Here is a 26715-nt window from a genome sequence, read left to right on the forward strand (position 1 = left end):
GCTTATAGCACTCTCAGTTGAGAGCTACTATCGAAAAGTACAAAAGTGCCCGAAGGGGTATTAAAGCGACGATATATGTATATATGATAGGATTTTCATTCTACATATCGTTGTAGAGACAGTCGCCATAGGGGCATTGATTGGAAATAAGAAGATGGGGTCTTGGCCGGGAAGCCGGGTTTATAAGGGAGAGAGGGTTCGGTTGCGGTTTGCAAACGATTCTCTCCCTAACATACTTCTACTTGCCTGGTCATACTATTTTCCTTGCTACTTAAGCACCACAGTCACTCATTCTCTACCACAACCACCCTCGCACGCACGCACACATGATGGAGCGCCGCTCACTTGCGCCGACACGGCGAGAGGTAGCACTTGTTTGCTGCCTTTCGGCAATATTCATTCTCATTATCCAACTCGACATTGCCAGTAACTCGTGGTCCTATGCCAAGTCATCTGCCACCGCCCTTCGGAATCGGATCCAACTGAGCGAAGGAAGTTCTATATTGGTCGGACATGATAAAGAGGATAGTCTATACGATTATGACTTTTATGAAGCCGAGAGCCCAACAACGGGATCGAGGCGACCCCACAGAGAGTTTTCGTCCCATGTAAAACCCCATGGTGACCTCAGCCATCCTACAACGGACAATGTCGTCGATAACACAGAGATTTCTTGGACAAACGGTCAAGTCCCAGAGACCAACATCATCGCCCATGCACCAGGTATGTCCGCTATTTGATACTGTGGAACAAAGCTAATGTACTACCCAGGCTGGACGATATTCGATAAAATGTACATGCTCAACGGAACTGTCTATATCGTTGTACCTGATCCATCGACTGCCCCCGACCGACGAATGATGACCTCGTCTGGATACGAGGTCTGGAATCCCCCAGAGGAGGTAGCCAAGCGTGAGCCGACCGACAAGCACATGCGAATCATCACACCCAAGGAGGCCTCGGAATTGTTTGGCGAAAACGGATCGGGTACAGCAACTAATCTCCAAGGCGTCACTTTCCTCGTAAACGACCCACCTCAGTGTGAGTTTCATCTTATTTCATCTTTATGCTTGAAATTCATTTTGTCATAGTTATTCAACATTACTACCATTTCTCCGCCGAACTGCTCTTTGGTCTCTGGCGCACGTATAGCAGTCTCGACCCCCTCATCACCCCGTCCGGAAAGACCAAACTTCCTGCTCCACGAAGGATGCTCTTCACACATACCCCCGGCTCCAAGTGGCGCGACTATGCCAAGCTCAACCAATACGTTCTCCACGCCGCGTTCCCCTCTTGTGCAGTCGCATTCCAAGAAGACTGGGCTGACCGCTCCGAGACGGGCAAGGTCCACATCTTTGAGCGTGTTGTCTTTGCCGACCGTGCAGCCGCCATGCGGGGCGAGAACTTTAGGGCCAGCGGACGCAGCGCGAGTGAAGTGTTTGTCCTGCCCGGTAGTGCCAACTGGTGGTCCCCTGTTCGGAAGAACGTGCTCAACTTTATCGGTGCGCCCGAGGAGGAGATCATGGGTGTCGGACTGGACGGAACACCCAACAAGCCCGTGATCACCTATGTCTCGCGACAGGGCTGGGGTCGTCGTATGCTTCGTGAAAAGGACCATCTCGGACTCGTCAAGGCTCTCCGTGACCTCGAGGCCAAGTACGGATACGAAGTCAATATTGTCAAGCTTGACAAGATGTCTCGTGACGAACAGATCCGATTGGTCGGTCGTACGACGATCTTGATGGGTGTCCATGGTAATGGTCTCACATCCCTCTTGTGGATGCTCCCGACTGCACGGTCGACTGTGATCGAGTTCTTCTACCCTGGTGGATTCGCCTTTGACTATGAATATACAACGAGGGCGCTTGGTATGGCCCACTATGGATTCTGGGGAGCCGAGTGAGTAGATTTTTTCGATCTTTCTATTGTGTTCTTTGGTCTGGAACCGATGACATCCCGGTCATTCCCTGACGTCTCTTGCATATCATCATTATCCGAACAGTTCACTAACGCAATCGACAGCTCATTCACCTCGCCAAACACTCCCCCCGTCAACTACCCCGAGGGATTCCAAGGAAGCGATATCCCAATCGATGGAGAGGCCGTCGCCAAATTGTCCATCATCGACTATCCATGAACGAGGAACTCGACGATTAAGAGGCGCCTTCTCACACATCTCGCTCGTCACAAAAAAACCACTATAGATTACGCACTCTTACGACGGTTTCTCTGGTCCCCAGTCGCTTTGTTTATCGTTACTATAGCCTTCGCCCTCCCTTGGGTGTTATATCTTTTCTGTCCACGGGCATACCTCCTCCCTCGCTCTCTGTTTGCTCTCCCCATTTGCCCCATCGTAGACTTACCCTCACATCGTATATTCACTGTAGTTATATCGCTCGCTTCGCCCTTGGTCGGACATTCAATCTGTGCTGTCGTCCTTGTGTCGTCTCATGGCTTGGTTATTAATTAATCTTTACTTTGCGTAACTTTGAGTCGAGAATGACGTAAAGACCGAGTTTACAATGGCTGCACTGAATATGAAGTGGCTAAGGCCGGGGTGGTTACGAGGTTTTAAAGTGTCGTAGGTAGCCTTGTGTTTAAACTTTGTCACTTTTATATGGGTCCGTGCTGTCTATGGTGGGCACTTCAATGACGGCGTACAGTTAATGAAACGGACATCTCGAGTTGCCTTGGCGCCATTGAATATTCTGGAAACACTTTTATGTACGCTCTCCTTAATTAAACATGTTGCGTGTCGACTCGGCTGTCGTCGGGTCCAAACACTACGCAGATAGTTTAGCGATGGTTTGAGGTCTGATCATCATCTCTCCAATCCTAGCCACTTTTGATATTGTCAAAGCTATTTATATATCGAGAGTAGTACTATCAGCAAGCTATTGCCAGTGCCGCATTCTCAGTGCTCACACGGCGATCATATCAGGCCTCCAACCAGGGTATCGGTATGGGATAGTAGGGTCTATAGCTACCAGCGGTGAGTGAAGTGAGCGATTGCAACATTACAAGTTTCTTCTCATCTTGTGTCCAAGACAATATAATCTAGAATTTGGCAGGATTCGCCTCTTTCTCGAACTTGTCAAGGTCTTATACTTTCGGCCCCATTTTCCACTAGCAGTTGAGCCAACGATGTCGTCGATACGAGATTCGTCGGGATCGACATATTTCTAGACCTTGCGTAACTTGGCTTTAGCTCACCGAAATTTTGCACTCGGCTCTCAAGTGTGTTGGTTCAAGTCTGAAGTATCGAGGACAGTGAGATTTTGCTAAACTTTTGGATATGCTTGTGGGGCTCTATGTATATAGTGTGTACGTATTTAATATAACAGCGTCAGACCCCAAGATTCGTAGCTTGTCAGGTGTCTAAAACCTGTATGGAGACGTCCCGGTACAATGGAAGACGAACGCACATAAACAGGCTCGCCGATACAGAAATACATAAATCTCCTAATGGGTAGGGGCGGTAGAAGGACCCGGTCCAGTCGGCGACCTGGCGGACACATGATGGCGCTGGCGCGCCGCGCACTTAGTAACAAGGTCAGTCTCAAATGTATGAAAAACCCGTACTATGTCCGGATTTTGCCAAGCACCCACACCGACCCGAACCCCTACAATCTGCGGCTGAAAGACACGCAGATGTGAGCTGGGGATGTGGTCGGGTTTTTGTAAACGTTCCCCATATAGCCTTTAGCTCTCCACAGGGACCTCAGAGCGCTCTGGAGTGCTTAGGGGGGGGGGTTCCTTGGGCCACGGAGTAGGACCTAGCTTTTTGTGGACAATTAGATCCATGAAGACCACAAAGCAGTAAGTTAAACATGATATGCAATCATACACATCCAGTACCCACGCATTTCACCGTGAAATACGTCTTCTATGGGGCTTGGTAATACTCTTGAGCTTTGACTCCAGTGCATTTGAATTGGCTCGTGAATTAAGAAAGGAAATATGGGTAAATGCGTGGGTAAACTGATATGAGGAACACAGGCCGAAATTGGTCACGCATGGAGTAGACCACCGATATCGATTAAGAGCCATAACGCTGATCAACGTACAAATACTGTAGTGTTATTTGGCTGATTGGAGTGACAGAATTGTTTGGACCAATCGCTATCATTTTGCCTTGGATAGAAGGATGATTTTGTTTAGTGAACTTTCTGTAATTGTGATTTAAGTTATAGTAATATAATTGTGAGTTCTATATTGAAATTATTGGTGTTTAGTTTCCTGATCATGAGCTCATAGAGGAGAAAGTCAGTAGCTCAGCTGTTAGTTATAACGGATCCAGACACTTATTCTCTCAGAATCTTAGATTTTTATACCCTTTGTGACGAACTGAATAAATAGTCAATAATGCCTTAGACTCGCGCAAACCAACTACTGCTTTTTTCCAGCTTATATCGTTTATCTTACTTAATATCGGCCAAGTGAGATAATTACTGTGCCAATTGCAAGGTTACATGGCGATACCCCACCCCTATAAGGCACAAGTTCTTGCGAGAGTCATTGAAAAATGCTCGACCCATCTGTCGGGCAAGCTTGCCGGGGACAACTCTTTGTAGCTGCTGCTTTAAAACCATTTAACCCCTCAATACGCTAGGCTTGCCATCCGCTTCGGAATCGAGAGGAAAGCACGATTTAGATTGATTCAATGCAGAGAATTTACGGCTGTCATTCATGTGGTGGTGCACAGGGCACAAGATTTGCTGAAAATTAATGATGTGATACTCATACATCTACTAACGAGAGTGCATCTATTGTGACCCGGGACCAACATTAACGGAATGATTCTACCCTTTCTAAGTTTAGACGTATCCAGTTACTTTACTTAATCGGTCTAAAACGGGCCGCCGAATCTAAATTTCAGACCATTCGATGGTCTGGAAGGACGAAAAAGGTTATCAGTAAACACATTGTTACTTGTGGTGCTTTGGCCTTTGATTCACACAAGTACGTGTAGAATGATATGCACACCAATTTATCCGATAACCGGACATTTGAGTCACGTGGTCTGTTCCATGCCCGTCGCCAAAGGGCGCCTAGCACTGATTACATCATTTGCGGTTGCATTATACTATATTCAAACCATCACAGCTTAAAAATATTTGGATATTTTTGTGAATACAATCCGATATACCTGGGATTGCCCGCGTCGTACTTTCTACTGGGGACTGTTGGTTGAACTCGTTCAGCTCCTTTATCTCTGGTCTTCGTTGAATATCTGGCGTGATCGACGGAAACGAGCTTGGGGCTGACCATTCTCAAAGTATGGAATCCGAGCTTCCGGTCTCTCACTCTGACATAGTGTACCAAACTATATTATTCTTTATTGCAAGGTAGGGTTTGGTCTCCCGGAGTTGGTTAGATTTCTGAATCGACGGGTCGGTTTGCTATTAATATTCCCAGAGCCGCTCTTTTCTATATCTGTCGGGTATACCTCATTCGATCCTTATACAAACTCTCTCCAGAAGTGCCATCAGACTCTGCGGGATTTACAGCCGGCTCTCCACCAATCACTCCAACTACCCCTCGATCACCGTCCCGTTTGGGGAACAACAGTTATTTCGAACTTGGTAACCTTCCGGCACCTAATATCTCCCGGTCCCACCAGAGAGGAAGGATCACAAAATGGGACCTGGGTCCCACAAGTGTAGCAAGGTCGGCGTTTGCCCTTTGCTTTAGCGAGAGCTGTTCACTATTCCTATTGGTTATGTGCCAATCGTATGATATTATGAATGCGAGGTGAGGTAACAGTTTTCCAATCGCTAGACTAGTTTAGGATTATGGCCGTAACCCAATCACAATCCTGGATCGTCCCGCGGGTTTATTTATTTATTTTATATCTAACCTGACCGGTACTATCATTCCAGATCACGATATACCAATTGGAGATTTTCCCTCATTACGCTTGTGATTTTAATCCTGATTGTGATTCCGGTCTTGCAATGTCTGTGTATTGCTTACCGACCTGGTAAACTCGGTAGGTGCTACCTGTTACATGGCCATGGAATAGTCTCACTTAATGGTTGCGCAAATGGGATACTTGAATAGACATGGTAACTTCCCTCCCCCGTCGACTAGCGGTACCTTTCTTCTTCTTCTCCGTATATGCACTCATGCTGCTGCGCATCCCCCTTGTGGGAGACAGTCAGGATTTGGGTGCGTACCACTAAACCTTGATGATCCGCGAATTATGTTATTGGAGATATTTTTGCCAGATACGTTGACAACTGCATTAGTGAGACTCTCTGTAATGGGTACTGTGGTGCTGGGCACGTTGTCGGGATTTGGTGCAATTACCACCGCATGGATGTTTGCTGACGCTCTGGGTAAGAAGCAGTGGTAAGTCTTGTTCCTGCTTGCAGACTGATTATGGTATAAAGGGAGTTTATCAAGGGATGAGGTTACCAAACAGGATATTACAAGCGCGGAACACAGTCTGACGCGCGTGCGCAATGACCTCGACCTACGGAATAGAGAGGCTCTGGCCTTGGAACTTCAAAATACGAAAAACCCGGTGTGTGTTCTCCTTTCCCTATTTCGGACAGCCCCGAAATCTCTCAGTCTAGCCTTAATTAGCGATAAATTTTAGCTTTTGAATTTGGATTCAATACTTATTCCTGTATTTGTAGCAACCGCGTTCGTGGGGCTCGCGCTTTCTCGGAGCCTTCAGTGGGGAGAGTGGTGGGTATCGGTGTTTCATAATCTCACTAAATTGGGCGATCCTCTAATTAGTAACAATGTGAATACAGAAGCGACAGCTCTACGTCGCGAAATAGCCGGGCTGCGAGCTCTAGAGGCGGAGATGTCCCGAGAGCTTGAGCATATGCGCGCTCGACAGGTTGGTCTCAGTGTTTATCACTACATAATATCCATACCCCGACTGATATCACGGCATCGACTGGCCTAATCTTGCCAGGCTCGCATGGAGTTCTCGAAGACCCTCAGTGGGCGTATCTGGAATGCGGGAGGTTGGCTATTTGGTGCTTATTGTGCTTTCAGGGTTGTAAACGTACGCTTTTGTTAATCGCTCCTTTCTAACGGAGGACTGAAGCTTTTCAATTTGGTACGCTCGATCGATCTGCTCTGGTTTCATAGTCAGCAACAAACCTACTTTTTTTGTTCCTTGGGCTTCGTCAATACCCTACATCTATGCCTGCAGACACGTGTGCCCCTTCCTCTGCAACGCCGTGCACCGGGATATCCACAGCTCCTCCTGACCTAATCAGCGGTGCATTGGGTCTTCTTGTCTCGCTAGTTCCCGGAATCCCGTTGGAACGCTCTGAAGCCGATCGGGCAGCACGCCAAATCAGCCTCTTACTTGTAGGTTGTATCGTACTCAGTAGCATCAGGGTCGTCCTAATTGGCGTTGGAAAGGTGAACACGGGTTCGGAGTTATTATCGTACTTTCTCACTAATTGGTCCACATTTGCCTGGTTGTATAGATTCTGCGAGTTACCAGTCAATCAATCCTGACTTCCTTGGCGTTACTTATTTTAGCACAATTGATGGTAACGTATACGGTAATAGTTGGTTTCAAGTGATTGACAGGATCTTACAGGGAACGTATCTTCTTTCCACACTCATTCAACTTCGCACTTCGTTTCCTTCTTCTACGAACCTAGACGGCAATGACACTGCTCTATCTCTATTCTCAACACTCCCAGCCTTTGAAGTTTTCGGTTGGATTTTCGACGCAACCTTCTTGATTTCAGCATGCCTTACTATGACATGGAGGTGGCTGGAAGTTCGGCTTCAAGGAATGTAAAATCTGGTGAAATGGAAGTATATGGGCGTAAACCCTATGGAATGTCACTTCATTTTCCACTCATGGAGTCGAGTAATGGAGCGTTTATTTTGGTCGGCATATTGTATCAAACGAGAGTCACAGTTATCCCAGAAAAAAATGAACGAAAAAAGTAAAACAATCAAAAGTACAGAAAAGTCCTCTAAGCAACTTTCTTGCACCAGTCCATAATTTGTGAGATTACTTGATCGGTGCTATGATGAGCGAAAAGAGCATGACCTGCGCCGGAAGGAACCAAGGTAGTGAAGCTTGCAGCTTTAGGATACAAAACTTTGGTATCATCGAGCAGGTTGTTGCCGGGTGCCTTAACAGGCTTTTGCAAGCAGTTTCCACCGCAGAAAATACTACAGACCTTATTAGAAGGTGGGGATCAGAGATTAGAGGAATTGTACTTGCATGTCTTTTTCACCAGTAACGACGAAAACATGGCCCTTGTATTCTGAGGCGGGTTTCGACACTGGCTCCGCAATAGTCAAGAACTCGCCCAAGGTATGCGTCTGCTTGGTATCATATGCTCGTTGGAAAGCACCTGTACCCAAGTCTAAGTACCAAGGTGGTAGTGTTATGGTGTAACATGAGGACTTACCTTCGTCATAAAAGCCCTCTGAGAAAAATGCAAAACGGTCGCTACTGGCACTTCCAGTTCCCATATAGCTCTTGTCATTCATCATAGTTGATCCTCCAGGAAGAGAAGACCAGCGCGAGCGAGTCGCCATATCCGCTTGGTCGCTGGCTAGCGTCTGTGACCAGGCAGTGAATGCCAATGGAACGCTAACCATAGAAGGAGCGTAGCCGGTGAGGATGACAGCATCGAGGTCCGAGGGGTACCTCGCAGCAATGCCAGTGAGCTGGATGCTACATGGAGGGTTAATACAAGCGACCATAAGCGAGGCTACCACCACTCACGCTCCGAATGAATGGCCAATACCCCAAATCCTGGAGTACTTCCCAGTCGCGCGGGCTTGCTGGATGTGTCTATGGAGTATCTCCACCTCGGTACTTGACTGCACAACGCTTAACCCATCAGGCTTATCAGACTGACCAACACCTATATCTCATCGTTAATAAGAATGCTTGGTTTCTACTGGAAAAACTTACCGAGACGATCGTAAGTCAATACGGCGTAACCAGCCTTGTTAGCAGCCTCGATGAAGTTATATTCTTTTGAGTAACCAAACTCCCAATAAGAGTGGTCAAAGTTGATTCTACAGGCCTCATATGAACAAGGAGCCATTAGGATTAGTGTAATAGTAAATACGCACCCATGAATACCAACTATAAGGGGCACTTGTCCTTCTTTACCGTTGGGGTGGCATACTTGAGTCCAGATGTTATAAGTCCCTTCAATGCGTCTCTTCTGACTATTGCCGTCGGCTTTGCGAGACGTGATCTGAGACATGACAGAAGACCCAGTGGCCCAGAAATTGGCCAAGAAACCGGTAAGCTTGCCCTGGTCGGCGGGTTTCTTCATAGAAATGGAAGTCGTATCGACTTGAACAGTAATTGCCACCGGACCACTAGTGCAAATACCAGCACTAGTGGGAGACGCAGGGGTGGGACCAACACCTCTACCTCCGAGAGTAGGAGCAGCGGAAGCTAAATGCAGAAGGGAGATACCAGCAATAAAGGTGGAGGATACCAACATTGTGTGATGATTTGACCGGGAAAAAGCGAGTGACTGGGGATAAAGGAGTGTACGAAATCAAAAGAAAGGGGATGTGGAAGCGGAATAACGAACAGTGTAGACAGTGAGTATATTTATACTGTGAGGATGAACCGGACCGAAATCAATGGATTGCCGCTTGGGATAATCAAAGAAAATACCGCCCGAGCTCATGACAGGAGAAGCTATCATATTGACATTGGGATAAGTCTGTCCTGAGCTAAAGTCGGAGAATGGCCCGCAACCGAGGTCCGTATTTCGTTGTTCAGCAGGTTTATGTCAATCGGGAGAAGATGCTCGGGAGTATTATAGGGCGTTCCGCTATATATATCGTACCCACACTTCGTAAATAATGTTATTTTATTTAAACCAATCAAGTTCGACACTCTTGTCTTCTGCCGCTATGCACAGACTCAGGTGTGCCGAATTATTTGACTCGACTGGCGATCTTCATGCATCCCGATCCTCTTTCTTGATCGAAGCAAAGGGGGACCTGGTCGAAGATCTGCACCCCGCATTCTCGCTTGGCACGAAACCAACAGCCGGCGGCGGCTGTCTTTCACAGTAGGGTTTCTTTTCAATATTTCGTGGACATGTCCGCCCATGAGAATCAGTAGGGCTAATTAACGTTATTTAATACGAGTATGATTATCTGTTCGCTTGTACATTGATAACCAATCAACAATACGCACGGCCCTGTGGATACTGGCCGTAATTTCTGACATAGATTAGCGCAATCGAAAGCAAGGCACACCTCTTTGCTTTGGAAGTGGGCTTCGATCGTTTTAAAACATTAAGCCAAGAAAATGCCTCAAGTCAAAACCAAGCCCGGGCTTAGCACTAGCTATAGATTTGATTCGGAGAAGTGTGGACAACTTGAAATCGCTTCAAAGCCATACACGCTCAACGAACAGCTTTCCATAGTACCCATAAGGTGATTATCTCATACCACAAACTAAATAAAACCAAAAGGAGCAACGACTATCCCAAAATAAATGAACGAAAGTAGGCAACAGATGCCAGTACAGGAGAATAAAATTACATTCCCAAGTTGGCGATCCAAGCAATAATCCTGTCGATTGTCTCATCCGTGTGATGGTGGGCGAAAAGTGCATGACCCGCGCCAGGAGGAACGTAGCTAGAGAAGCTAGCTGCATTGGGATAAAAAGTCTTGGTATCGTCAAGTAGCGTATCACCAGAAGCCCTAGCAGGTTTCTGTAAGCAGTTTCCTCCGCAAAAAATCCTATCAAACGTCGGATTAATATGGCGTTTTACGGGCAGGAGTCTACTCACAAGTCTTTCTCGCCAGTAACAACGAATACATGGCCCTTGTATTCTGGGGCGGGTTTCGACACTGGCTCTGCGATGGTCAAGAACTCGCCCAAGGTATGAGTCTGCTTGCTATCATACGCAATTTTGAAGGCCTCTGTACGCATAGATTAATGAAAGTATTGGGTAGTTGAGTAAAACGATCGTACCCTCATCATAGAAACCATCCGCAAAGAAAGCAAACCTGTCGGCACTGGGACTGCCAGTTCCCAAATAGCTCGAGTCGCTCATAATTGTTGAGCCTGAGGGAAGAGATGTCCAACGCGAACGAACAGCCATATCTGGTTGTTCTTTCGCCAGTGTCTGTAGCCACCCGGTAAAGGACATTCCGACACTAGCCATCGATGGAGTATAGCCTGTAAGAATAACAGCGTCCAAGTCCGTAGGGTATCTTGCAGCAATTCCAGTGAGCTGAATACTGAAGTGATAGTTAATATGGAGTCAACTAAAGAAACCACCTTCTACTCACGCTCCGAACGAATGCCCAATTCCAAGCACCTTGGAATACTGTCTACTCTCACGAGATCTTTTAATGATCTGATGAAGTATTTCAACCTCCGTGCTCGATTGTACAACTTCAAGACCGTCGGGCTTGTCAGATTGACCAACGCCTGATCTCAATTATTAATAAATGGAGCAGCGAAGAAATCGGAGCTACCAACCCAGGCGATCATAAGTCAATACTGCATATCCAGCCTTGTTCGCGGCCTCGATAAAGTTATAATCCTTGGAGTACCCAAATTCCCAGTACGAATGATCAAAATTGATTCTGAAGAAAGCTATCGTTAGCGGAAACTACAGCTTGTCATCTATGACCAGTGCGTACCCATGAATACCAACGATGAGAGGCACCTGCCCACTCTTCCCTCGAGGACGACAAGTTTGGGCCCAGATTTCGTACGTCCCTTCAATACGATTCTTTTTAGGGGTACCGTCGGCTTTGTGAACTATAATCTTGGAGGCGATGGTCGATCCAGTGGTCCAGTAATTAGCCAAGAATCCGGTCAGAGCTGCTTGGCTTTCCGGTTTTTTCATACGAATCGCAGTTGTATCAACTTGAACTCGAATCGGGATTCTTCCTTGGGTACAAATACCAGTGCTGCTGGGGGACTCTGCGCGTGAGCCCAGAGTGTCCGAGTCACCCTTTCCAAGTGGGGCGGCCGAAGTTAAAGTCAAAGCGATACCAATGACGAGAGCAGACTGGAGCAACATGGTATCAAAATGGGACTAGGGAAGGAGCGACAGGTGAAGAAAGAGCGTGGGGGGAGTAATGAGTAAAAGGAAATAGAGGCTCGCATCGACACATTACGAGCTAGGACTTTATACGATTCGCCAAGCAGCAGCGAATCTTTGGTGGACGGCGTCTTGAGTGACATAGAGGCCATGATTCTGGGGTTTGGATAGGAAAATCCTAGGCTAAACGTGCGCAGGGATCTGTAAATCATGTCAGTGCTTCGCTGTCCAGTGGCTGCACGTCAGAAGAAGCCACACGAGGGCTCTCATAAGACATTATAGCGTGGCGCCACACTGTGGTGATAATTTGACCCCTGGGCGATGTAAAACCCACGCTCTCCTCTTTTTATATGCCCCTGTTTCTGTGACACGAACTTACAGTATAGCGCCGATGTTTGCCCTCCGTCCGCCATCCAATATTAGGAATTCTTCAAATCTGACACTATCCTTGTTATTGCTTCCTCGATTCCCATTCGAAGGTCCTTCAATTGACAAATACACAAGGACAGTCCGCCTACGCTTTGCCATAGAATCGTCCTTTCCAGCACTTATGATCCGTGCCTCGAAACTGGTAAACAAGGATTCATCAACATGTAATCTGATACCAATTAATGTGGCCGGAAATCATTGTTGAATTGAGTTATACCCACTTGCAATTATTTTCGACTGGTTGATGCCAATCGGATGCCAATAACAGTGCTTAGGAATAAGATGTATTAATCAGGCTCGTTTGGAAATCACGTATGGACGTCTAAAAATCATATATAGTCAAGAAGCACGTAACTTCAGGGCGAGACTAGTTGAGAGACTTTGGCCTATGTAAGGATATTATTCAGCGGTAGACAAAAGACTTTTATATACCTCCTTAGGAACTTGAGGTATGTTGAATTCGCGGCCATTTGACGTATATACCCACAAACTCATACCCACGGGCGACTTTTACACAAGGGGCTTACATAGCACGAAAGGTGGAATTTTGCAGTTTAGAGTAACACAAATGAGTGACAGCTTGCCCCGAATAAAAGATACACGAAAGAGGTAACGCATGGGCACACAGGGGTATAAAGGGTTTAAAATCACGAACTCTTGCACCAAGAAAGAATAGCGGAAATCGTCTCGGCTGTGCCATAATGCGTGAAAAGAGCGTGACCTGCACCAGGAGTCACATAGGTTGAGAAGCTTGCTGCATTCGGATAGAGGGGCTTAGTATCGTCAAGCAACGAGCTTCCAGACCCTGTAGTAGACTTTTGCAAACAGTTACCTCCGCAGAAAATACTATGGGGCACACTAAGTTAGTACATAAATTTTGACGCACTGTAAACTACTCACATATCCTTCTCGCCAGTAACAACGAACACATGGCCCTTGTAATCGGTAGCAGGCTTAGAAATAGGTTCCCCAATGGTCAAGAATTCACCAAGAGTGTGAGTTTGCTTGGTATTGTAAGCTTGTTTGAATGCTCCTATAGATACAGATGAGTGAATCAACCTAGCAGTGACACTGGAATGCGCACCTTCATCATAGGCACCCTTGGCAAAGAAGGCAAACCGGTCGCTACTGGGACTTCCAGTTCCCATATAGCTCTTGTCGTTCATCACAGACGATCCTCCAGGAAGAGAAGACCAGCGCGAGCGAATCGCCGTATCCGCTTGGTCGCTAGCTAGCGTCTGTGACCAGGCAGTGAATGCCAACGGAACGCTGACCATGGAAGGGGCAAAGCCAGTGAGGATGACAGCATCGAGGTCCGAGGGGTACCTCGCAGCAATACCGGTGAGCTGAATGCTACACAACGCATGAATACAGGCAACCATAAGCGAGACTATCAGTACTCACGATCCAAATGAATGACCGATGCCCGAGATCTTGGAATACTTCCCAGACGCGCGAGATTGCTGAATAAACTGGTGAAGTATTTCCACCTCGGTACTCGACTGTACGATGTTCACGCCATCGGGTTTGTCAGACTGACCGACGCCTGGTTTCAAGAGTTAGATGGCGTATGAAACAATTCATTCGTTACTTACCAAGGCGGTCATAGGTCAATACCGCATATCCGGCCTTGTTTGCAGCCTCGATGAAGTTGTATTCCTTAGAGTATCCAAACTCCCAATAAGAATGATCGAAGTTGATTCTAATGACTCGCGTTAGCCGTAATCGCAAGGATTCATAAAATCGCGTACCCATGAATACCAATGATAAGAGGCACTTGGCCTTGCACCCCTTTAGGATGACAGACCTGAGACCAGATATTATAGGTTCCCTGGATACGCCTCTTCTGAGTAGTACCATCGGCATTGCTGGTTGTTACTTTAGAGGCGACAGTAGATCCAGTGGCCCAGTATTCGGCCAAGAAACCGGTCAAATCGCCTTGATTGACGGGCTTACCCATAGAGATGGCGGTTGTATCAACTTGGACGGAAATGGGGACACGAGACTGAGTACAGGTACCAGTGGTACTGGGGCTGTTAGAAGTTGGGAAAAAGAAGTCAAAGAAACCTCTCGATTCCAGCGTAGGAGCAGCAGAGGCTGCAGTCGCCAAGGAGATGCCGGCGACAAGCGTGGATGAAATGAACATTATGCACAGGTTAAACTAGGACGAGGGAGTGACAGATGCTACAGGAGCGCGCGAGAGGGGAGAGAAGGGAATGGCCACCGACTCCATTGGCTGGTATGTTTTATACAGTGGTGAATTAGGGGAACTCAAGTAGCTGACCGACGTCGGATAGCCCGCAAAGGGGTGAGCCGAGTTCAGAAACATATGGGAACTAACCCCACAAAGTTGGCGTCGGGCAAGGGGCGCCTAATTGAATTGTCGGCGTGTCCTTAATTAGGAGGTCCATGATCACATACGGTACCTTCGAGGCGGGAGAAGGCGTTCGGGAGCTATACAGGGGTGCTCTTCGATCCTGGAGAATAGCCAATCGACAGACTGAATAGGAAATAGTCTCACCCTGAACTTCTCACTTCAAAATCGAGGCATCTGTTAATAGAAGGCATATACCTCCAACCAACGCCAACTCAATGTCCGTATTTTTTTTTGCTTCTCTTGTTTTAGGTAGACTAAATTATGCGAGAGAACACCAATAATGCCGTACCCAGACCGATTCTAGAATAAATGCAAAGTCCGTCGTTGATCTGCACGATAGTTCAATTTCAATTCATCATTGGTTAGAGACAACATGATTTGATAGGCAAACCGTCCACGTGATTATGAGGAACGGTGTCCCTAGTGGCGACCAGCCAACACCCCTCCGTTCATAGCGATTTGCATCTGGCGACGAGCAATACGTTTTTGGTTCTCAATCGGGTCGGCCACCTCGTCGAGAAGCGGCCAAGACAAAAATTCGTTCGTCATATTCGGGTTGAAATCATCAGACACGATACCAAGCCTCTTCGAGTAGTTAGTGACCTGAGTAGACTCATTAATTACCAAAGCGGAAATAGCATTATCCATTTTACCTTTGTCCAGTCACGCACCACATTGGCTGCGTCACGAGACATGTATGTGAATGATCTGACGTTCCGATCAATCAATCCGCTTCTGGACTTGGATTGTAAAAATGGGACGGACCTCTCGTATATCTTCTCGTTCAGCGCGTGTTCATAATTGGTTTGAACTCGCAGAACGCATCCCATGCCGCCTTGGGGTCGGCAAACATTTCATCGGTGGCCCGCTTGACAGCCCGCATGAATGCAGCAGCTTCGCTCTTGTGGGTATTCAAGAAGTCTAATCAATCAAGTTAGCGGCCAATTTGGAAATCAACTCAGCCACATACCTTCATTGCCTGTTCCATCAGAACGAGAAAAAGTTAGCCAGATTTCGGCCCGCATGGCGCGGGACAAGACACTCCTTTCGCACGTATGAACGTGGTCAAGTTCCAACGGTCTCAGTCTCAGCCCGCCCAGCGCGCCACCTCGACCGAGCAAGGAGGCTCAAATAGAGCATGCTTACTAGGTGGGTGGCGCAGGCGGACACCCGTGGTCTCGTGCTACACTTTACACGAGGGGAAAAGAGTACTGTACCAAGATAACACTGTCTCAAGGAGTGCCGAGCGCGCGTCTCAACACATGCCAAACAACCTCACCAATGTACAGGATCGAGCTATAATGTAACTTGGTTAGGAAAGACGCCAAATCCGATCTCGTGTTAAGTGTAAACAAACCAGAAGCAGCAACAGCCTAGCTCCGCCAGTTCATCGATGCGAAGCATCTTGACATCAGAGGTGGGGCGGCCTTGAGTTTTGCACCATTCTTCTAGCTGCGATGAAACAGCTTTTAATCATCTCTGGTCTCTGGTCTGAGATGAGCGGGGTACATACTTCACACATTTGTACATTCTCCAAACCAATACCAGCATCGATAGTTCCTTCTTTGATAGCGCGGGCGATGTTCATTCCACAGCGGACGGCAGTGTAATCATTTGGCGTCAGCCCGTAGTCTAGCATGCCAACTTTAAGTAACTTGACTTCCAAACAGGCACAGTTACCTACGAGTAGTAAGCTCATCGATCTGAATTTTGCCGAATTCCCCGACATAGCCAATGCGCTTTCCTCGAAGGGAAGTAAAGTCTTCAGTAACCCCAGATCCCTCAAGGTAGATGACCCCGGTGAACGGTTCGTCCAGTAGCGTGCCAATTGACTTGATCGGAAAACCGCGTGCTTTTCCGGCGATGGTCTGGGAATCGAAGTTTGTAAACGCCAAAGATACATCTGCGATATCTTTGCGATACGTACGTGGATCATTGCCTTGCAACCCATATCAACTTTACCAGATCCGATAATCTCGGTAACGTCCGAGGGGTCGTTCGGTTCCAACAAAGCTACTTTGATGCCTTCAGCAGCATAGTAGCCTTTGGCCTGGGCCAAAAAAATGGGCAGATGGTATGGCGTAGCATGCCAGTTCAGGAGAAAAGCTGAGAGCTAGAATAAGAAACCGCTTCCTCGATACAAATTATTGGGCACTTACTGATCTTGTCAGTCGACATGTTAAAGTTGGTTGAAGTCCAAATACTAGTTTCTTGCACCTGCGTTGGTTAGGTACGCATTGGTCCCCGAGAGCCTCTTATACAGTGTACGGGGACGCCATCAATCGATGTCGGAGTTTCTTCCGCCCCCAAAAGATGCTCAATAATTTCTTCCATAACTCCACCGTGAGATATTGATAACACTACTTCCTGAGCGTGAAAAATTGCACTCTCTGTTAAAAACAGGCCTAGGGTGTGAGAGGTCTGTCTTACTCAGATGGCGCATATAATCGCCGGGTATTTTGAATACTAGGATAAAACCCCTTTCCAAAAAAGACCGACCACTGAGTATTTGACGGTACACGTCCTAAGTGTAGATGTCATGGCAAAGCTAATTGGGATCCGGCGCAATCACCACGGCAGGGGGGTGCGTGATCGTCTATCAACTATTGGGGAGACCGTGTGAAGCTGATCCGCACATTACCAGTTCTCGTCTTCGTTTATGTACAATGGAAGACAATATGTTGAACGCCCACACGGTAGACATGGAAGGCGTGGGAGCAAGAAGAACAAAGCAGTTTGTGTACCACATGAGATGCATGATCAACTATATTGCCGTGGCGTTACCCCTTGCGAAGCTGTCCCTAATGCATGACGAGTGGGTTCCAGAACAAGCCCACAAGCGTATCCGATCTGCACTGAGAGACTGTGGGGTACCACTACGAAAATAAACATAATACACGCGGCTGGATAAACGGTACGACCAGGTTTTTGGGATCAGAAGTTTATCACCGCAATAGGGTATCATGCAGAAGCTTAAGAGTAAGGTATATGCGTAGCATGGAGGCAAACTTACATTTGTAAGTAACTTTAAGTTACATTCCTTTGAGACAGTGATGTGTTCGAGGAGAGAGAAACTATACCTATGTGGGACTTGAGCTGCTATACCACAATGCTGGGGTGATCACCGAGGGGACTAGACGTCGACGATATCCCAACAGCGCGCGTACGAACGAAGTTCAGTCAAATTCGTGAGCACGCTTGCATGTATATGATCCGAGCCAGTGTTGAATACCCATCGGGTAGATCTATAGTAGAGTTTTAGTGGCGGAAATGTTCGCATCCGTGGCGTCCATGCATGGCAGCCAGTGGCGTCTCAATGCGTGTCTCATGAATCAGCTACATCTGGCAAAGACAAAAGTTGTTTACCGAAGTAAATAGACTTACAACACCAGTCATGATTGCCGTCCGCCTAGAGAATGGGTTCGGGCCCCTATTAATGCCCGCCCAATGCCAATACTAAATAGTATACCGGATAAGAGTGCGCCTAGAACTCCGCTTGATGATCATTCGTAACGCTAAGCTCGAGTATTTGTATCACATGCCGGCCGATATGAAAACTCCTCTTTCTCTTTGAATGATCTGATCTACAAAAGTTTAATTGTTTCAGTAGGTACCTGATGAACTGCTCAGGCATATCACCGCTGTCAGCTTTCGTCCTGCTAATACCACTTGACGGCTCTGGACTAGCCCCCGCCCAGGCAACCAACCTTAAGCATGGATCAGACAGCGTGTTTACGGCATGTGCGAGAACTCATGATGCTAGAGGGGATTGAGTTGCATAAAACAGTATGTAGGTGCAATATTGCCACTTGTATCTTTCTCGCAAATCCTATACTCCTATTCGCAATGATTCCCGAGTACTGGAAACATAATTGATTCAGCTGATACTCAGTATGACAGCTAGTCAAAATCAATAAGCAGCTGAGAATTCCGAATCGTTTATGTGCTCCATCCAGAGTGAGTAAAGGATCAATAATGTGAGATTTTTGTCGTGAGGCCGAACGCCATGTTCATATGTTCCTACTAGATTTTCGAATACTTTTCAACACAATCATGACAAAGTTCAATCTGTCTCCAGAACCTAAGAACCATGTTCGCAGTGCTTGACATAGCGCTCAATTTCGCGCCAAGATAACAATTTCAGTGTGTTATTCAAGAACGCCCATTTTCATCAAGTTTCCTGAAAGTTACTTCTGTCCAATTAATTTGCTAATTTATCAAACTCGATAAATCATAGAACTTCTGTCGACAATGCTTATGCCGACAAGCGTTATATTAAACTTGGTACGTTGTCTATCAGAGTTATATGATATCGTCACTTTGAACCAGTGTAGGTTTCATGTGTTCAGCATGGGCTCAGACAGTTCGGGCTCAGACAGTTTTGGCAGCCGAAGCAAACACTGAGATACTGCATTGCAGAAGTGGAAGCCTCGGAAGATAGTTATTAGAATAGGTGAGATTTATGCCCCTTGATTATATGTCCAGTTTAATACGGTTTATCCTGATGACTTTGACAGCCCACAGGCGCATGCCTTTCTTTAGACTTGCCACGTGATTAAGTTCGCAAGCGCCGGCCAGGTTTCACATGCTGGCGCCCCAAATTTCAATCCTAGTTCACGTGAACAACGAAGATGGGTTCCATCTTGGGGCGCATCAGCTTGAATCCACCCTATGTGCTTAGTGGACCTACCACACCACTAAAGATACACACTTTTAGCTAGTATAATACCGCGAAAGTCAAGTGTGCTACAGATTGAGCGCTCGGTGAGTCGCTCCACCTTTGTTCAACGATTTGCTCTTTTCAGGTTATTCGGTTCAAAGGAGATCACTTGCTGAGCGACTCGTCTATTTGCTTAAACAGGACCTTACCAACGATCTTAACCCATTTCTACTAGTTCACACAGGATAATGGCATCTGAAACCGCCATTTCAGCCTCATCTACTGGCAACACCCATTCATCCGGCCAATCTACACGGCGAAAGCTTTCGCCTCAACTTCGCATTGACATCGTAACCCACTAAACGAACCTGGAATTATTTCTCAATCCGATACTCCATCCGGTGGTGTTTGGTATCGGCCCGAGCTCCCAGAGGAAGATATTCCATTAAACCTAGGCGCGGAAAGATCATGGGACGGTACCAAGGGCATTAGCGTAGCGCAGGGTCGCCAGCGCAGCAACACAGTTGCTGGGGCAACCTTTGCTTCTTTAGGGGCTTCACCTCGTTCAGTCACAGGGCTCGGGTTTTACGCTGGCGATGCGGGGATGCCACTTCAGCCACCTCTCAACCCAGACGGAGTCTCTAGTGCCTATGGATACGACGCCCCCCTAGGCTCGGAGTTTGATGATGAACTCACACGAAGACTCTTGCGCGAAAAAAGACATTTGATCGAGGAAGGTCGCTGGATTGACGATGGTGATATTGGGAGCATCATATCTCGCCGAGCAGTTCCGGATGAACAAAGCGAGGCAGCACCCAATCTATTGTGTAACACCTGGTGAGTCCCACATGTTTATTGATACGAGCAAAACTTGTGATACTAAGACTCGAACCATTTCGTTTGTTGAATATGTGTGGCTGTGCAATTCGGCTCCGCATCCCCCATCCCGCGCGATACGCTGGCGCGCTAGTTTTCAAAACCTTGGGGATGTATGTTTCACTCGGTGCAAACACATATTTTGCTCCTCTGATTTGGACATGGTATGTTCGGGATTCTTTATTGACAAGCATCATCCGAATGATGACTTTATCTAGTATATTCGTCGATCCTTGCACCCTGAAACATTGGAATTGGCGTGTCCCGCATGCGGCCTAATATGCACTTATGGACGGGACATTATTTCCGTTGCTACAGGGCGCCCTACAGGACCTATGTTGGCCGCCGACGGACGGCTCTCCAACTTCGATATCCGCCGAGATTCCTCGGCATCGCTCCCCCAACCAATACCACAAGGCTCTCATACCCAGAAGTCTTTGGTGTCTAACTCATTGACACAACACGAACGACCCCAGCCCATCAACCAAAGAGGTGCTGATCACATGCGAAATAATAAACCTGCCCAACTACCTAGCCCGCCCATTACTCCAGCGCTTTTACCGATATCCCTTTACGAACAGCGCACGATTTCTTTGAGCGAAAAGACCCGGCGATCTTCTGACAGAGAATCTCGGATCGGTCTGGTCGCATCCATTGAAAGGATCGTAGGTGAACAATTTAGCCGAGCACTGTCGATTTTGGCGCTTGCACTGGTGCTTTGGGTTCTCGTCAAGTAATTAATAAATTACTTGGTACAAATCTTGGAGCATCTCCATCGCTCTGCTTTATTTTACTGGGTTTTCTGTTTTGTTTTGTTTTTGTTCTGCTGCTATCTTGTTTTCCTTCTTTACACATCACCGGTTTTCCTTCCCCGTTCTAGCATTTCGGTTCACGAATTTCTCATCCCCCGGCATTTCAACCTGTACTCATGGAGTTGTTCTCTTAGAATATCTTCAGTAATTAGGCTTCAACGTCTACCACATAATTACTGAGAAGTATTTAAGCCAATATCGGCAAACGTTTGTGCCAAACTGCGGCTGGCCTATTTCACACGCAGCCTTCATTGGTTAAGTAATCAGCCGATCATGAGACCTAATTTCGGAGCTCGATTCTCCACCACAACACTCACGTCGTCTCGCCATCGTTTCTTTCTCCTGAATCCATTTCCTTGTGAACTATGCAACGAATTATTAGAATGCCACTAGTCCGACCGCGAACGCTAATTGGGCAGACCATCACGCAACGTGCAGGAATGGCCTCGTCGACTAGTACGTACGAGCCAAACTTTAACGAATTTACCATCTGAACAATTGAAACACACGCTCAGAATTCGCGAAATATAATTGGGAGGTACGACGCGCTCAGATCCACTTCGCCTAGACTTCAAATTGATGATTGTCCCCTTCTTCCTATTGTTCCCAACAGGACCCCCTAAACCTGGATTTGCTGCTCACTGAAGAGGAACAGGCCATTCGGTACGTGGGTGGCTCGAGGTTAAACAAACTCGTGTTCTTACATGCATGATAACAGAGACACAGCGCGCGACTACTGCCAGGTATGTGTACCGGCTCGGCTCGGTTCGGTCCAATGCCGGATTACATGAGCTAAATACAACTCCCCGATCGCAATCTTGTATAGGAGAATCTGCAACCCCGGGTCCTGGAAGCTTATCGTAATGAAGGTAAGGATCAAAAGTTCACTCAAATAGATATCTATTTTCTTATCAAATCTCAGATTTTGACCCCAAGATATTGTCGGAGATGGGAAAGCTTGGTTTACTTGGAGCAACAATTAAGGGATACGGATGTGCTGGTGTAAGCAGCGTCGCGTATGGACTAATTGCGCGCGAAGTCGAGAGGTAGGGTCTACACTGCCTTGCCCCAATTACGTCTTTAGACCAACTCCTATCAAACAGAGTCGATTCAGGCTACCGATCGGCCATGTCTGTCCAATCATCACTCGTAATGCATCCTATCAATGCATATGGTAGCAAGGAACAGAAAGAAAAATATCTTCCGCAACTAGGTAGGCTTTGCAACTCTATTGGGACCTTAATCATGTACTCATACTTGGCCTCCGTAGCTTCGGGTGAACTTGTTGGCTGTTTTGGGCTCACAGAGCCCAACCACGGATCCGATCCCTCCTCAATGGAAACCACTGCCGATCGGGATGCCAGTACTGGCGGGTACCTCCTCAATGGAAGCAAGACATGGATCTCGAATGCTCCTGTAGCGTAAGTTTAATTTATTTTGGCTTGTATTATGACATAACTTAAAGGAAATTCACAGCGGACTTTTCGTTGTATGGGCTCGTTGCCTCTGGGACAAGAAGATTCGTGGGTTTCTAATAGAAAAGGTTTGTTAGATAGATACACCAATCCCTGGTTCTTTCCGAACTTGGCTATATGTGGTCAATCCGACCAGGAGTAGCACGAAATTCTTTGGCGATTAGTCACTACGTCCCAAGGACCTTCTTCCATAACCGACGATCAGGTCTCGTCAGCCCACCGCTCTGCCGACGCCATTTAAATAAACTGTTTTGATGTCCCGCAAACCTTTCCCCGGTGTACATCACTCAGCTTCCCCATTCACCCTTATAAGGCATTTTTCAATTCAGGTGTTGACTTTAGCCGGGACATCGGTGCCTTTGCTTGATCCCCTTCTTACCCAGATCTGACATCTTTCTCCGGTCATTTGTTTATTTGCTTTTTATATACACACTCGAATACTGACTGGGAATTGGTTCGCACACCCCTAGGGTACTCCCGGGCTTAGTGCACCCCCCATCAAGAACAAACTGGCTCTGCGAGCATCGATCACCGGTTCGATATTTATGGATAATGTCAAGGTCTCTCAGGATGGAATTTTGCCGGGGGCTGAAGGGTTAGGTGGTCCCTTTGGATGTTTGAACAATGCTAGGTGGGATTTGGATTTGTTACTTTGGAAAATTTGATACTAAAAAGAGATTGATTATTAGATATGGGATTTCCTGGGGAGTTATGGGCGCATTAGAGGATTGCATTGATCGAGCCCGAGCTTATGCGCTTGAACGACATCAGTTCAAACGCCCACTGGCGAGTTTCCAACTGGTGCAAAAGAAGCTTGTCGACGCTCAGACTGAAGTTACGTTAGGGCTCTTTGCTTCGTTACAGGTAAGTTCTATTCCGATACGTCCATACGGCCCCCGAAACTCACCATTAGTTCAGGTTGGGCGTTTGAAGGACGCTGGTACTTGGTCACCGGAAATGGTCAGCATGGTGAAACGGAACAACTGTGGAAAGGCACTACAACACTCACGGATAGTGTTGGATATTTTGGGCGGCAACGCTTGTGCAGATGAGTATGTAAACAACTGCCATATCAGGGATGTTTCATTGATTGCTTGCAGGTATCATATCGCGCGTCATGTGGCAAACCTGCAGGTCGCAAATACGTACGAAGGCACACATGTGAGCATTGTCCGATCGGCCTGATGCGTCTAATTAATCACGCATGAATTATTTAGGATATTCATGCCCTAATTCTCGGGAAAGCTATGACCGGTCACCAAGCTTTTGTCAATTGATGCGTTTCACATGTCATACTACGGCGCATAAACGCTTGATTTATATTCGGAAATACATCGTGGTTGGATAATTACGACTAGTTCGGAAGTGGTCTGTCGAGGGCGGAGCTGAAACCACAGCGCTTGAGGGAGTCTGTTCTTGACAGCACAGCCACGGTGCCACAGACGCGGCAAGGGAAAACCCATGCGGCGCCACCGGCGCCACGTGGATGGGGATACATCAGTCTGGTCTAAACCCAAAAACCTATATCCGCTTACTATTTGAACCTGTCGACGAGCTAAAGCCTGGAGGAGCGGCTACATGCAAATAATCAGTCGAGGACAGATCGAGGCCAATCAATCAAGCCAACTATTACCTCCCGCGTCCGAACTAGTAATCGACTGGTCTTTTGTCCTTTCCCAACACGTTGCAAACACGCACACGTTTGGTCCATTGTGTCTTATTTCCCTACCCCTAGCTCATACTGACGGTATGGCATGCGGACACAAGATGATTCATGGGATGAGCTTCAAGGAAATGTCTTATTGACGCGTTCGTAGTCACATGTACCCTGCACATGGGCCGTTTTTTTGCGCACCTCCTGGGCACTAATATTCACTGAGTGGCTCTCATTGGCTCTTGGGCAAAATGCCCTCCCTCCGGCCCACGTTCTCATATCCGAATCCTGTTTTTGTTCCTCGTCCATAAGGCCGACATTTTGGATGTCCGCCTCCTATTTTCAGTTTCTTGCCAGGAGACAGGGCTCCAAAGAAGGTTACACGCCGGACTTCAGACTTCTTACGTGGACATCGTAGATTACAGCAGTTTGTACATACCAATTCGTGATTATCGGGATCGCAGCTCACCTGGAGCCAAATGTCCGAAAGGCCGGAGCTGAACTATAGAGGGCTTACGCGAGTTGCCGAATGACAGTTGGACAGTCATAAATATCAATTGCAATCGGACCCTCCAGGATTCCTTCCCGTCAGTGAACTCACGAGCCCCAGCCTTCGTCCCGGCAGTCCCTGGCGACAAGATACTCGTGGTTTCGTTTTTGACGCTTTGCCATATCAATAGACTCCGAGAGATCTCATGTTCAATACCCCTAGTCACCCCGAATCCAGCTAATCGCGTCCCGTACTCTCTGGCACTCTTTTTCTCTACTCCAGATCCGCCTCTTTAGGACCCAAAGAACGGGCTCCAGATTGCTTGTAACTTGCTTCCTCTGTCATTTCCCGACCAGTGACAATTTGCGTTTCAACCTTGCGCACGCTATTGGGTTCGGGTGAGTATATATCGAGCCTTATGCTCGCAGAGCCACTGACATACCCTCCACTGATCTTACGATCCCCTCCACCAGGGACACTCACTACGCCACGATGGACAACAACAACTGGGACATGCATGCTCACCAACACCAGTCTCGCCAACACCCTCAACAGCAACATACATATCAACAGAGGTCACAGTCTATGTCGATCCCAGCTTCCCAATTTTCTACCTCGGCCCATTACTCTACCCCTGGTGATTATTCACAGCAGCATAACTATGACAGACGTCATCCATCAGCATATCAGACTCCGCTACCGCCATTGCAGGTCAACCCTTCTTCGTTTACCCATTCTGATATGCCTCTCAATCTGCCTTCATCATCCCTGCCTGGTGCACAACAGCAGCCATTGCTAACGCGCAATGATCGTCACCGAACGCAATCTGTTGCACTGACATCAATTGGTCAGCGAGAGCAAGGGTATGCATCATCTTCAGGCTATCCACGAATGGCTCATCGCTCGAATACCACATACGGTTCGGAGGCGACTGTGCCAATTAGTCGACACACGCACGCGAGTGGCGCTGCTGCCCGCTCATGGGCCTACCAGGGGGGTGAACCTCTCCCGCCCCCAGTAGAGCCCCAGGTTCCGTATATCTCCAGTGCCATGTCGCAATATCAACATCAGCCAATGGGTGTTCCGTCCCGCCAAATGCCCCCGCTGAGCGAACTTGATAGACGACCTGTGGCCGAAGACGTACCACAGCCTCGGCCCAAACCCCACGTATGTGAGCAATGCGGTGCAGCGTTCTCGCGCGCTCATGACCTCAAGCGACATATTGAAACCCACAAGGTGAGTTTGGAGCCTCGGCGCTGAGAGTCCCGGTCGCTTATAACGAATTCCACTCCACCAGGGGGACCGACCACACAAATGTCCAACCTGTACAAAAGCGTAAGTATTGGACAATTTGGTCTTCTCCCGACAACTCGCTTATTTGTCCCTATCAGGTTTTCTCGAAAAGATGCATTACAACGACATCAGAGTATGGCTCAATGCGGCGTCGACCCTCAAGACATGTACCAGTGATTTATACACGCATACCCATCCATATTATCAGGCAGTACATATCAACATTCAGATTCCCTCTCCATTTTTGTATCTTGCTATCACATTATGTTTTGGAGTTGATTCCCCTCATGTATTACAGCTTTCAACTATCGCTCTCGCTCGTATTTTGGCATCTAGATCCGCTTGTTATTGGTGGGTTCCATGACGTTCTCAGGCTCTTCCATGTTTACCATTATCTCAATAAGCTGTCGTTTAATTGTTGAATATGACCAAATAGCGGAGAAAAGTTATGGTAGCTTTGAATCGGGTCGAATACTGGGAATCCCGGTGGGATGCCAATGCGTCGGGTCAATCTACCCAATTTAATACATACGAGTTGGCAGACCCGCTTTAATAAGCTCACCATCGTATTAGGAACGGCTTCCCTTGATTAGACTGATTGGACA

The 26715-nt window shown here is 47.3% G+C and overlaps 10 protein-coding genes across 10 annotated transcripts; 5 read left to right on the forward strand and 5 right to left on the reverse strand.

Moving 5' to 3' along the window:
* Positions 1-329: 329 nt before the first annotated feature.
* On the forward strand, positions 330-2137 carry RhiXN_07181 (uncharacterized protein; the record flags this gene model as incomplete). Its single annotated transcript, XM_043326997.1, has 4 exons — positions 330-723; positions 772-1041; positions 1092-1899; positions 2023-2137. The coding sequence occupies 4 exons, from the start codon at positions 330-332 to the stop codon at positions 2135-2137; spliced, it is 1587 nt and encodes a 528-aa protein (XP_043185469.1).
* A 4128-nt stretch (positions 2138-6265) lies between these two features.
* Positions 6266-7780, forward strand: RhiXN_07182 (G protein coupled receptor; the record flags this gene model as incomplete). The annotated part of the gene is made up of 7 exons (XM_043326998.1): positions 6266-6341; positions 6396-6529; positions 6605-6853; positions 6932-7024; positions 7111-7389; positions 7458-7523; positions 7574-7780. The coding sequence occupies 7 exons, from the start codon at positions 6266-6268 to the stop codon at positions 7778-7780; spliced, it is 1104 nt and encodes a 367-aa protein (XP_043185470.1).
* A 416-nt stretch (positions 7781-8196) lies between these two features.
* Positions 8197-9464, reverse strand: RhiXN_07183 (alpha/beta hydrolase family protein; the record flags this gene model as incomplete). The annotated part of the gene is made up of 5 exons (XM_043326999.1): positions 8197-8348; positions 8406-8674; positions 8726-8867; positions 8918-9024; positions 9082-9464. 5 exons carry the CDS (start codon positions 9462-9464, stop codon positions 8197-8199), a joined length of 1053 nt encoding a protein of 350 aa, XP_043185471.1.
* Positions 9465-10520: 1056 nt separating this feature from the next.
* On the reverse strand, positions 10521-12023 carry RhiXN_07184 (alpha/beta hydrolase family protein; the record flags this gene model as incomplete). The annotated part of the gene is made up of 6 exons (XM_043327000.1): positions 10521-10725; positions 10776-10908; positions 10961-11229; positions 11281-11422; positions 11474-11580; positions 11638-12023. 6 exons carry the CDS (start codon positions 12021-12023, stop codon positions 10521-10523), a joined length of 1242 nt encoding a protein of 413 aa, XP_043185472.1.
* A 1097-nt stretch (positions 12024-13120) lies between these two features.
* On the reverse strand, positions 13121-14619 carry RhiXN_07185 (alpha/beta hydrolase family protein; the record flags this gene model as incomplete). Its single annotated transcript, XM_043327001.1, has 6 exons — positions 13121-13319; positions 13374-13506; positions 13558-13826; positions 13878-14019; positions 14069-14175; positions 14225-14619. 6 exons carry the CDS (start codon positions 14617-14619, stop codon positions 13121-13123), a joined length of 1245 nt encoding a protein of 414 aa, XP_043185473.1.
* Positions 14620-15270: 651 nt separating this feature from the next.
* On the reverse strand, positions 15271-15875 carry RhiXN_07186 (uncharacterized protein; the record flags this gene model as incomplete). The annotated part of the gene is made up of 4 exons (XM_043327002.1): positions 15271-15453; positions 15522-15558; positions 15672-15771; positions 15821-15875. 4 exons carry the CDS (start codon positions 15873-15875, stop codon positions 15271-15273), a joined length of 375 nt encoding a protein of 124 aa, XP_043185474.1.
* Positions 15876-16082: 207 nt separating this feature from the next.
* On the reverse strand, positions 16083-17028 carry RhiXN_07187 (uncharacterized protein; the record flags this gene model as incomplete). The annotated part of the gene is made up of 6 exons (XM_043327003.1): positions 16083-16146; positions 16208-16302; positions 16364-16482; positions 16535-16718; positions 16778-16956; positions 17010-17028. The coding sequence occupies 6 exons, from the start codon at positions 17026-17028 to the stop codon at positions 16083-16085; spliced, it is 660 nt and encodes a 219-aa protein (XP_043185475.1).
* A 2730-nt stretch (positions 17029-19758) lies between these two features.
* On the forward strand, positions 19759-21123 carry RhiXN_07188 (uncharacterized protein; the record flags this gene model as incomplete). Its single annotated transcript, XM_043327004.1, has 4 exons — positions 19759-19860; positions 19935-20347; positions 20481-20550; positions 20605-21123. 4 exons carry the CDS (start codon positions 19759-19761, stop codon positions 21121-21123), a joined length of 1104 nt encoding a protein of 367 aa, XP_043185476.1.
* A 458-nt stretch (positions 21124-21581) lies between these two features.
* Positions 21582-23950, forward strand: RhiXN_07189 (acyl-CoA dehydrogenase; the record flags this gene model as incomplete). The annotated part of the gene is made up of 14 exons (XM_043327005.1): positions 21582-21654; positions 21714-21736; positions 21812-21861; positions 21917-21941; positions 22025-22067; positions 22121-22244; positions 22302-22411; positions 22469-22619; positions 22675-22741; positions 23144-23304; positions 23363-23537; positions 23592-23725; positions 23774-23834; positions 23891-23950. 14 exons carry the CDS (start codon positions 21582-21584, stop codon positions 23948-23950), a joined length of 1257 nt encoding a protein of 418 aa, XP_043185477.1.
* A 1359-nt stretch (positions 23951-25309) lies between these two features.
* Positions 25310-26287, forward strand: RhiXN_07190 (C2H2 zinc finger; the record flags this gene model as incomplete). Its single annotated transcript, XM_043327006.1, has 3 exons — positions 25310-26053; positions 26115-26152; positions 26209-26287. The coding sequence occupies 3 exons, from the start codon at positions 25310-25312 to the stop codon at positions 26285-26287; spliced, it is 861 nt and encodes a 286-aa protein (XP_043185478.1).
* Between the last annotated feature and the right edge of the window lie 428 nt (positions 26288-26715).

This window comes from Rhizoctonia solani, chromosome 13 (genome assembly GCF_016906535.1).
Source record: "Rhizoctonia solani chromosome 13, complete sequence".
Classification (NCBI taxonomy): domain Eukaryota; kingdom Fungi; phylum Basidiomycota; class Agaricomycetes; order Cantharellales; family Ceratobasidiaceae; genus Rhizoctonia; species Rhizoctonia solani.